This window comes from Trachypithecus francoisi, unplaced genomic scaffold, assembly GCF_009764315.1.
Source record: "Trachypithecus francoisi isolate TF-2019V2 unplaced genomic scaffold, Tfra_2.0 Lachesis_group7, whole genome shotgun sequence".
Classification (NCBI taxonomy): Eukaryota; Metazoa; Chordata; class Mammalia; order Primates; family Cercopithecidae; genus Trachypithecus; species Trachypithecus francoisi.
In genome coordinates this window covers 74,920,516-74,932,970 of record NW_022681472.1, presented here as the reverse complement: position 1 = coordinate 74,932,970, position 12,455 = coordinate 74,920,516, and the positions used below count along the sequence as shown (strand labels likewise).

General features: G+C 37.7%; 1 protein-coding gene across 3 annotated transcripts in view; it reads right to left on the bottom strand.

Annotated features, from left to right (window-relative positions):
- Positions 1 to 12,455, bottom strand: part of COL14A1 (collagen type XIV alpha 1 chain) — a 251,199-nt gene that overhangs the window by 221,033 nt on the left and 17,711 nt on the right. For all 3 annotated transcript variants that reach the window (XM_033202599.1, XM_033202600.1, XM_033202601.1), the window contains exon 2: positions 7,444 to 7,568. In XM_033202599.1, the coding sequence (XP_033058490.1) occupies positions 7,444 to 7,531 (88 nt within the window). In that variant the 5' untranslated portion in view covers positions 7,532 to 7,568. The remainder of the gene's footprint in view (positions 1 to 7,443; positions 7,569 to 12,455) is intronic.

The window sequence follows — 12,455 nt, the reverse complement described above, 5'->3', positions numbered from 1 at the left end:
GCACAAAGGAAGTACTTTTTTTAAACATATGCTTAACTTCCATTAATAATTATAAATGCTTGCATGAACTTGACTCAAAATTTATGTCAGTTCAAATCCTAATCTTTTCAAAAAGACAAACATCAAGTGTAAAGTTTAATTTCCAGCACACACCAAGAGCCCAGGGGAAATCAACAGACTCATCTTTTGCATGATGAAGTGTAAAGGATGAGATTGCACATGAAATTAGGCCTGATATAAGATCTGTGAATACATAAACATCATCCCAAAGGGAGACTGAGGGGGAAGACTGAGGAGTGGCTACCCATTATCTTCCACTCCACTGCAGGGTTAGGCTTGTTACTGAAAGTGTAGAGGCATTTTTGTTCTGCTGTGCTGTGCTGTGCTTTGTTTGCAAAGGAAGATTTTCTTTAAGCTCAAAGAATACCACTGCAACCATTCCCATAGAGGCTCATAGGCAGGAGAGAAATGTTTATGTCATGCCATTGAAGTCTCACTGTTATCAAGCATTTAGGAAATTCTATTTCATAATCTATTTATTAAAGGGTTGACTTTTGGCTGTCCCTTTCTTCCTTTCTTCTTTCCTTCCTTTCTTCTCATCTGAATTTGAACGCTTACGGTTTTGTCAAGTGACCCTCTACGTAAAGATACTTATTTTAATAAAATATTCACATTTGTTTATTAAAAAGCTAGTTTTTACACAGGGACCCTGAAATGGACATCTTGTATTCTTCCCTACCCATCATCGCATCTCCTCTTCCTTATATGACAGCATCCTGGTTTTCTTCCAAGGAACAACATTGCCTCCCCCCACTGCATAGGGCCAGCCATCCTCCCCTGGCTAAAGGCTGGGAAAATCACTCAAACCAGGTCAAGCAGACTCTCCCAAGAATCTGAAACTTGACTCCAGTGATGCAAGGATGGAAAATAGTTCCAGTCATTCCAATGACATGCCCTAAGGAAAATGGTCACTAGTTTCTACAGACTGTATCCCAGAGGGTTTCCCAGATTCCTATCCTTTTCAAAGCTTGATTATTTACTTTTACTTTAATTATATGAGCTACTGCATTATCTACTGGTGAATACATTTTTGCTTAGTTGACCAGAGAAAATTTATTTTATTTGCAATCAAAAATTTCTGGCTGATAAAGATAATGCAGCATGAAATCACACTGAGAGTTTTTACCTCTTTAAAACATATTTTAGGGTGCTAAGTTGATAGGGCAACCAATTATATTTATTTTTAAAAGACTTTTAAACAGCAGAGAAGTATTTGGCTATTTTTCCAAGTAATCTAAAAAAAAAATTGTTTTTAGATTATTGGCGGGGTGCAGTGGCTCACGTCTGTAACCCAGCACTTTGGGAGGCCAGGCCAGACAGATTCATTGAGCCCAGGAGTTTGAAATCAGCCTGGGCAACATGGCAAAATCCCATCTCTAAAAAATAAATACAAAAATCAGTTGAGCGTGGTTGCATGCACCTATGGTCCCAGCTACTCAGGAGGCTAAGGTAGGAGGATCACTTGAGCCCAGGACATGGAGGCCATGATCATACCACTGCACTCCAGCCTGGGCAACATAGCAAGACTCTGGCTCAAAAAATAAAATAAAATACAAAAACTTTAGCTTTTTATGTTAGTCATTTTTTCATTTAAATGTGCTGCCTAAATGTTTTATAAATCAGAGCAATAAAATTTTGAGAGACTTTTACTGTAGGATATGTTACGGGGATTTTTTTTTAATGTGGTTTAGAACCTCATATGTTGTAATTTCATAATCCATTATAAAGATGCTGAAAACAGCAGTAAGGAAAACATTCTCAACTTTTTAAATGTGTTTGGCTACTAACAACAGCAAGAAATATGTGTCAACGTGTGAACACAGAGGTCTTTATAAAGTTAAAGCTAGCCCCTATGCAAAGTCTCCAATTTTCCATGTGTTGAGGTTTTTAAATGACAGTTATTTTACCTTCAGTGGCTCCTTCCTGTAACTGTCCAAAACAAACATTGCTAGAACCAGGTACATATTTATTGTAAAACTCTAAGAAAGTGTGGATCCCATCACTCTGTTATTGCTGTACACATTTTTCTCCTACAGCCATCACATTACTTTTTCTGTACTCTACTTCATTTAACAACTTGTCTTGAAAAGATGCTGGAATAATCCAGGTATAAACAATTATTTGAGGCCAGGCGCATTGGCTCATGCCTGTAATCCCAGCACTTTGGGAGGCCAAGGTGGGCAGAGCACAAGGTTAGGAGTTCGAGACCAGCCTGGCCAATATGGTGAAACCCTGTCGCTACTAAAAATACAAAAATTAGCCGGGTGTGGTGGTGGCAGGAGAATCCTCGAACCCGGGAGGCAGAGGTTGCAATGAGCTGAGATGGTGCCACTGCACTCCAGCCTGGGAGACAGAGTGAGACTCTGTATCAAAAACAAAACAAAACAAAACAAAACAGTTATTTGAGCCAATGTGGGTTCACAGGTCCTGGAGAGGGAACATTTTCCATAAAATATTCCATGGAGAGACTAAATGGATAAGCAGTGTAAGGAGCGAGAATTAATTTCCTGTATTTCATTTTTTTTTTTTTTTTTGAGATGGAGCCTCACTCTGTAGCCCAGGCTGGAGTGCAGTGGCATGATCTCGGCTCACTGCAAGCTCCGCTTCCTGGGTTCACGCCATTCTCCTGCCTCAGCCTCCTGAGTAGCTGGGACCACAGGCACCCGCCACCTCGCCCGGCTAATTTTTTTTTTTATTTCTAGTAGAGACGGGGTTTCACCGTGTTAGCCAGGATGGTCTCCATCTCCTAACCTCATGATCCGCCCGCCTCGGCCTCCCAAAGTGCCGGGATTACAGACATGAGCCATCCTGTATGTCTTTTAATACTAGCTGTATTCATTCTTTATTGTTACTGTAATAAATTTCAAAACCTTAGTGGTTTAAAACAACAGACATGTATTATCTTACAGTTCTAGGGGTCAGAAGTTTGAAATCAATCTCACTGGGCTAAAAGGATGGTGTTGGAAGGGCTGAATTTCTTTCTGTGGGGGAGAATCACTCAATCATTGTCTTGCCTTTTCTAGCTTCTAGAGGCTTCCCACATTCCTTGACTTGTGGCCTCTTTCCATCTTCAAAGCCAGCAGTACCCAGTCAAGTTTTTCTCACCTGGCCGCTGACACTGGCTGCCCTGTCTCCCTCTTCCATATTTAAAGCTTTTTGCAGTTACATTGGGCCCACCCAGATAACCCAGGCTAACCTCTCTATTTTAAGGTCAACTGATTAACAAACTTAATTCAATCTGACATCTTAATTCCCCCTTGCCATATAACATATTCACAAGTTCTGAAAATTCATATGTCAACATCTTTGCAGGCACATTATTCTACCTACCACACTGACTTTGTTTTTCTTTTTCTTTTTCTTTTTTTTTTTTTTTTGAGACGGAGTCTCACTCTGTTGCCCAGGCTGGAGTGCAGTGGCGCAATCTCAGTTCACTGCAACCTCCGCCTCCCGGGTTCAAGCCATTCTCATGCCTCAGCCTCCTAAGCAGCTGGGACTACAGGCACGCACCACCATGCCCGGCTAATTTTTTGTATTTTTAGTAGAGACAGGGTTTCACCATATTGGCCAGACTGGTCTCAAACTCCTGACCTCATGATCCACCTGCCTCAGCCTCCCAAAGTGCTGGGATTATAGACATGAGCCACCAGACTTTTTTTTCTCTCTAAAAATGTCTATATGGCTTTGCAAATTAATGACAAATTTGGCCAACCCACAGAAACTCACTAGTAAATTTGCTTTAAAAGCAGAAAATCAATCCAGTAAAGCAATTCATATTCTTTATCCCTTGCTCAAAATCAGTCACGTAAATAAGAGGCGTCATGGTGGGAATAAGATGAGGTTTTTCAAAGGTCTCACATATTTTCCTAATTACCAAAGCTCTAAAGCTTTTCTTATTGAGGTTTCCTCTAGGGTGCAGCCACCATCTTCCTTCTTGAAAATTTCTTCAGCCTTCACTTATCATCCACTACATTCCCCTGACTCTCCTTATAACTGATGTTGGATTTTTTTTTTTTTTTGACATTTTAAATCAGTCATTTTTCTTCTATTGAACTCTATTGATGTTTGGCTGATTTCATCCTCACTTCTTTCCACTTTGATATCCCCCCTAATTGTAATTCTAAGGCTTCAAAAATCCCTGTAAGTGAATTCCCAAATAAAATACAATTCAAATATAATCTCCTGCCTTGACCTTTTTCCCCTAAACTCCAGACCACCAACTGCCTACCAGACACCTCCACCTGAATGTCCCACAGACATCGTAAGCTCCATATGTTTGTCTAAAATTGAACTCATTGTCTTCTACTTGTTTAAACTCTTCAACAGATGTCTACTATGACTGAAATATTGCTCTGTACTAGAGATACAGACACTAAACGGAGAACGATTGGCTTTTATGAGTTGAGGTAAATAAACAACTACAATGCAAAGATACAGAAGCAGTAATGACACAGGGGTCAAGATGAAAGGCCTTATCTGTTCAGGTCTCCATCAAGAAACTTGATTCATCTTCAATATTTCCCTGTCTTGTCTGTCTCCACTTTTAATCAAAAGACAACTTTTATCTCATGTACTCCTTAAAGGATTCTTAGATGCATTCTCTCTACTCACATTGCCTACTTCCAGCCTTCAACACCTCTTTCATGGACAATTTAATATATTTTAATGATTTCTCATACCTTGTTTGTTCCTATCCCTCAAGCCCCCATGAGTCACAAATATGAGAATCATCAATATTGCGATCAGAATGTTTTTCTCAAAAACAGAGTTGTTTAAAATCTTCCATAACCTGGCTTCAATCTATCTTTCCGTCTTTGTCTTCGCCCCACTTAACCCCCAACATAACTTATATTGCAATTTATTTGCTTACAGCCCTGTCTCCCTAGTAGACGGTAACCTGGTTGAAGGCAAATAATAAATAAATAAATAAGTCTTATTTAGCTTTGTATCTTGAACTTGACACACAGAATGTGCCCCATAAGTGTTCACTTAAAACAGAATTTGGTGGCTGGGCACGGTGGTTCACGCCTATAATACCAGCACTTTGGGAGGCCAAGCAGGGTGGATCACTTGAGGTCAGGAGTTCGAGACTAGCCTGACCAACATGGTGAAAACCCCTCTCTACTAAAAATACAGAATTAGCTGGGCTTCGTGGCGCATGCCTATAATCCCAGCTACTTGGGAGGCTGGGACAGGAGAATCACTTGAACGCAGGAGGCAGAGGTTGCAGTGAGCCGAGACTGTGCCATTTGCCATTGCACTCCAGCCTGGGCAACAAGAGAAAAACTTCATCTCAAAAAAAAAAAAAAAAACAGAATTTGGCTAACAATGTTCATCCGGTAGCAGCATCCTTGAAAGTATCCCATAAGAGCTATATACGATTATTTGATCAGTTATTCCATGAATGACCACTTCTGAATTATGCTAGACTGAGACAGAAACTCTGGAGGGCTTAGCAACTTGCCCACCCTTTGTTTCTAAGGATCTATGTCTTGTATCCTGGAGTTTAGAAGATCAGTGACCTACAATTTCCTAATTGCCACAGCTGAAATCATTCTTTCATCGACGTCAATAACATAAGCAGAATGTGTCTACCAAACTGCCTGCTGTGTGTTCAATGAAGTAGTTGGAAATACAGTTCCTTAACCCCAGGTGTATAACAGCAATGCGTGAATGCAAAAAGTCAAGTTCCATTCCTTTCCAAACAGCTATGCCTCCCTTTAAGGAAACAGTGTGTGGTGGTTCATGCATTGATCTTTTCTACAACCCTCAATGCCAAACATTAGACATCAGCATTCCTAAAATCACTTTATCACACTTACACTTCCTTGCTCAGCTGATAACATTTCGTCACCAACACTTCAGTCTCTGTAGATTCCCGTGTTTGTCTAATAATATCACTTTGCACAGTGGTGCATATTTACTTCAGAAGTTAGCACTTGTTTTTTTCAGATAAATATTTTTGACTTTGCGGGACACATAGTCTCTGTCATGACTATTTAATTCTATCACTGTGGCATGAAAGTAGCCACAGACAATATGTAAACAAATGTGCATGACGTCCTCCAATAAGACTTTATTTATAAAAATAGGCAGTGGACCAGATTTGGCCCACAGGTTGTAGTTTTTCAGCCCTAGACTTACTTTATAAAAATGAATAGAAATCAAAAATAAAAGTTCCCGCCGGGCGCAGTGGCTCACGCCTGTAATTCCAGCACTTCGGAAGGCCCAAGCGGGTGGATCACGAGGTCAGGAGATCGAGACCATCCTGACTAACACAGTGAAACCCCATCTCTACTAAAAATACAAAAAATTAGCCGGGCATGGTGGAGGGCGCCGGTAGTCCCAGCTACTCGGGAGGCTGAGGCAGGAGAATGGCATGAACCCGGGAGGCGGAGCTTGCAGTGAGCCAAGATCGCGCTACTGCACTCCAGCCTGGGCAACAAAGTGAGACTGTCTCAAAATAAATAAATAAATAAATAAATAAAATAAAAGTTCCCATCCCAGGAATGCAAAGAGTAGATTTCACACATTAAGTTTAATTAAAACAAAGCTAGAAATCATTAGGAACGCCTGAAATGGCATATTGGCAGGCTCTGTCAGGCCCTTATAACATTCAGACTATGTGCTCGGTTTTTAAGAAAAGGAGCAAAATCAAGGACCAGGTATGAAGTGATAGAAATCTCCTGTACACTATGTAAGAGACAAGACATGATTAGGATACATACACACTCACATTACAGTTCTTTATTAATAGAGCTGTAAAAATAGGGCTCTATTCATAAAGCAATTTAATTAATATAGCGTTATTAATATAACTGATATTGTAACACAAAAATTTGACTTTCACTGGTTAAACTTGCACAGGCTTTTCAGAAGCACTTTAAGAATAGGCCGGGCACGGTGACTTGCACCTGTAATCTCAGCACTTTGGGAGGCTGAGGCAGGCAGATCACAAGATCAGGAGTTCGAGAGCAGCTTGGCCAATATGACGAAACCCTGTCTCTACTAAAAATACAAAAATTATCCGGGCATGGTGGTGCACGCCTCTAGTCCCGGCTACTTGGGAGGCTGAGGTAGGAAAATCGCTTGAACCTGAGAGGAGGAGGTTGCAGTGAGTCGAGATCGCATCTGGGCGACAGAGTGAGACTCTTTCAAAAAAAAAAAAGAATGACCTGTTTAACCAATTGCCCCAAAATCACTATGCTCAGTCGCTGGTGAGGTTGTAATCCTCATCAAAGATGTGTATATTCCTACAGGGCAAACAGTTGGTAAAACTCAGTAAAAGCCAATATATTGTTAGGATAAATAAAATAAGAATGATAATCAGAAACAAGAAGGCTAGAGTCCCAGATCCTACTGATTCTCAAAGTTTTCAAATACCTTGACCTTGGACGATGGTGCTGAAGTAAACAATTGCCAAAAAAGGTGGAAGCAACCAGTACCGCATCTTGCACTGAAAAATCTTCATTTTATTTTCTGCTTTTTACATGGGGTATAGCAGCCACCTAGAAACAGAGAGAACAGGGACATTTTTGAGAAGGCTGAAAATAAAGTATATGTAATCATTTAGGACAGGCAAATAAGCCAACATGGATTAGTATTGTCAGGAAGTTAATTAATTCCCTAGAGCATCGTGCATTTCACTCTAAAATACAAACTGATGAGGAAAAGACTTTTTAGAAGATGCTATAAATGGAGAGAATGATTTGAAATATTTGGGAGAGAGCTTGAGAATGTACTTTGTGACTCTTCCCTACGGACATAAATTGCATACTGAATTTCCCAAATGGATAAATTTCATAATCTTACCTGAAATTATCATTATCATCAATCCCAATGTCCTTGCCAGTGTTCCTCCCATATTTATCACATAAAGTTCACATAAACTCCTACTGTTGCCTTATATTGCCTACAAAGGAGAAATATATAGGACCTTTCTACTGGTGATCCAAGAGAATTTGAAAAACCACTTTGTACTAATATTAAAAGACTGCAGTACTCAGACTTCCCTTCATGGGGTTGAATAACCCCCAATCCTTTCATCTTTTCTCATAGTTCTTCTTTTTCCTGACATAAGTGAATATAAAACTCTTCCAAATTGTTCATTTCCATTGGGATATCAATGAAAGAAGAGCTACAAGCAAAAGAGAGAAAGGAAGATAAATGGAAGACAAGAAAACGAAGAAGAAAAAAAGAAAGGGTATAATTATTATATATCCATAATAATTAATAATAAAAATTTTAACATTAAAAAACTTTTAGAAAAAGAAAGGAAAGAAAGGGAAAGGAAAGAAGGAGGGAGAAAGGGAGACAGGCAGAAATGGAGGGTGAAAAACAATGAATGTTTGGTATTACTTTAAAAGATGATTCTACAAATTATAGATTATAATTCTATTAATAGGTCATTACAGAGGAGAAATTCTGAAGTCTTTCCCTCAGAGATTAAGAAAATATCTCCAAAGTTTTCTTCTACCCAGGGTATATTTTTTAATTCATTTTTTCATTTATATATTCATTCATTCATTTCCCAATATCATCCCACAAAGGATCTGAAGCAACTAAATAATAAATGAACATAATGGATAAGATAATAGCGCCAAATTTAACATATAAAATACAGGACAATAGTTAAATTTTAATTTGAGATAAACAGCAAATAATTTTTTAACATTAGTATGTTCTATGCAATAGTTGAAAAATACTATTTTTAAAAAATAATTGTTTATCTAAAATTAAAATTTAACTGAGTGTCATATATTTGATTTAGCAATCCTAATATAAGGGGAAATTTTGGTGATAAAACAATAAAGTAATGAGTTAAATGAGCACAGAGAAAATGTATCTGGTCCTGTATAGTTGGTAAAGGTAACCATGAATTTGGCTCCAAATTTATGAATTTGCAGCTAAAGCAAGAAGGAAGCATAATAAGCTTTAAAGCCTACCTATTTTTTAGATTAACTAAAACATATTTTTCAGGAGATGCATAGCTTTTTCTGACACTGAAAACTGAGTAGAATTTTTCCCATGGTTCACACCAAAAAGTCATCTTACTTTATTCACCATAAAATGTATTGAGCCCTTGCTGTATGTAAGGATTACTCTAAGTACACATATAAATTCCTTTAATCCTCACAGCAACTGTTTGAAGTAGGTACAATTCTACTATGTATTTACAGATGGACAATAAGGCACAGAGAAGTTGCCCAAGTCACAAAGCTAGTGAGTTCAGGAGCCAGGATTTTAACCACATAGGCATAATCAGACATGGTAGAAGCATCTTAGGAAAACATTTCTACAAGATCAGGCTTCACATCACTTTCTTTCCACTTTAGAAATACCTTGTTCTTCTTACAAAAACAAAGAGTTTTAATAGTGAAAAATTCAGACTACAACAAAGTACAACAAAAAGAATACACCTTTTGTTATTATTTTCTTGTTCAAGTGTATTCTGATGACAGTAAATGCCCTTTTACTATATATATTATATATAGTTATATATTATTATATATCATATATATTATATTATATATAGTTATATATTATTATATATATATTATATATATATATAGTGGTGTCACAATTTCTTTACCTACCTTTATTTGGAAATATAGGTTGTTTCCAAATTTTCTTTATACATATAACACTACAATGAACATCCTAATTCACATATCTTTTAATATATTATTTATTTACTTTGGCTAAATTCCCAATTCTGCAACTGCAAAGCAAAACAAGATGCACTGTTTGCTTGTTTGTTTGTTTTGAGACAGAGTCTCACTCTTGTCCCCAGGGCTTCTGCTCACTGCAACCTTTGCCTCCTGGGTTCAAGAGATTCTCCTGCCTCAGCCTCCCAAGTAGCTGGGATTACAGGCATGAGCCATTATGCCCGGCTGACTTTTGCATTTTTAGTAGAGACAGGGTTTCACCATGTTGCCCATGCTGGTCTCGAACTCTTGACCTCAGGTGATCCACCCGCTTCGGCCTCCCAAAGTGCTGGGATTACAGGCCTGAGCCACCACACCCAGCCCAAGATGCATGTTTTTAAGGTTTTTCAAATACAGGTACACAATGCTCTACAAAAAAATAACACTGATTTCCACTTCCACCTGCATCTCATATGAGTACCAGGTCACATCAATTCCACCATCACAGAGGTTGTTTTCAGTATATTCGGATTTTATAGGTAAAATGGGATTAGCATCTTAATCAGATTTTTTTCATAACCAGTAAAATGTGACATTTGATGTTTGTTGGCTATTTAAATTTTTTAAACAAAATACCTGTTCATGACCTTTACCCATTTTCTTATTGATCTACAATAACTCTTTATTTTAACTCATGTATATTTAGTATTTTTCCAGTTTGTTTTTTGTCTGACAATTTCATTTATTGGGTTAAGAATTTTTTTACAAGTTCAGAAATCTGACTTGATCTTTTTCTTTATGGTTTCTAATTCAGTGTCACGGGTAAAATGGCCTTTCTTACCCCAAAGTATATTTCTAGCTAACTTTTTAGTTCCTATTATTAATGGACTCTTTCCAACACTGTTATCTGACAGATTTGTTTTTAATATAGAAAAGACATTGATTTTTTATATTAATGGACCACCATTCTGAATTCTTGCTACCTTTATATTTTTTCAGTTTAATCTCTTGGATTTTCCAAGTTGACAGCTGCATTGTTTGCAACCAATGTGTTGTTTTCTTACTGTATAGGTTAGTAGTTTAAAAACAATTATTTTACTAGGGATGCCTGAAATATTTTACCATTAGAGTTCAGATGTGTTATGTTAAACTTTTAAACCTTCTTGTCTTTTTACTAAGAATTTTTTTTCAAGCAAGAATGGATGCTGAACCTTGCCTTTATGACAATTTATTCATTGGAATGCCCATATTTTCATCTTGATCTCTCAGTGTAATTAACTATTTTGATATGTCTAGTATTAATCTATCTTTGCAATATAGAAATAAGTCCTACCTATTAATGGCAATTATTGCTTTTTTTAAAAGCATTAATGTAATCATAATGGCTTTGGCTTTCAGGTCAAGCCATTTTTAAATAGAGATAGTAATGACATATCATTCTTTAAATAAGATCCCATTAATAATGATACTACATCTGAGCTACTGGCTTTTTATATTCTTGAACAACAAGAGAGACAGCTCAAGACTGTTTCTGTCCAACTCCTAAGAAACTAATCACGTGCAAACACTCTTTGTTATATACTGATTGTTTATCAAAATGTGTTAAGCTTTAAATTCCTATAATTTTCTCTACTATAGATATATGTCTCCAGTGGCAACAATAAAAACACATCAATTGACGTTACCTAACTGCAAATCAAAACTAGGTATGACTGATTACAGGACTCAAAAGAATATTAATTCTTCTTGAGAGATAAGAATGAGAATACTATTCTAGGTGTCATTTATCCCTAAATGGAAGAGTATGAGTGTTTTAAAAATTATTATTACAATGATATTTTAAGTCACATTACATTTATCTAGTATCTCCATACTATTACCATTTCAAGATCTTTGATAATGGAATGTCCGGATAAAATTCCCACCATGACAGGGATTCTACCTAGCAGAGTACAAGCTATCTCTTAGGTTACAAAGCTTGGAGATTCTGATCCCCTTGAATGCTTTAAAAAATACTCCATATTGCTTATTTAAATTCCAAGTTTTTTTGTTTTTGGTTTTGGTTTTTGAGACGGAGTCTCGCTCTGTCGCCCAGGCTGGAATGCAGTGGTGCGATCTCTGCCCACTGCAACCTCTGTCTCCTGGGTTCAAGCAATTCTCCTGCCTCAGCCTCCTGAGTAGCTGAGATTACAGACATGTGCCACCACGTCTGGCTAATTTTTTTTTTTTTTAGTAGAGACAGGGTTTCACCATGTTGGCCAGGATGGTTCCAAACTCCTGACCTTGTGATCCACCCGCCTCGGCCTCCCAAAGTGCTGGGTTTACAGGCGTGAGCCACCGTGCCTGGCCAATCCCAAGTATTTTTTAGTTGCTATTATGCTACTTCCCCCAGTCCTGGATGCTGTTCTTTTGAGAGATACTGCACTAGTCTGTTCTTTGAAACAACATCTATAATCTAGTAAGGCATATGCCAATCAGGCTTTAGACTGGAGCTAGGCCTGAAGATTTTAAAACAATCCTGTTTGCATCCTTTCAGTCTGGAGAGTATGAAGGAAAAACTGTATCAAGTGGGATGTTGGGTTCTTTAACTCCTACAATCATTCAATTCTGTGAATGGAATGAGTGGGGTAGATGAATACAGCCTTCAGGTAGTAGCTTTAAGTGCAAAAGCCTCTGATGAATGCAGCAAGGCAAAGTTATATAAACTTTCAAAGTAATATGACTCATGTAGTTAAATCTCTGATACTT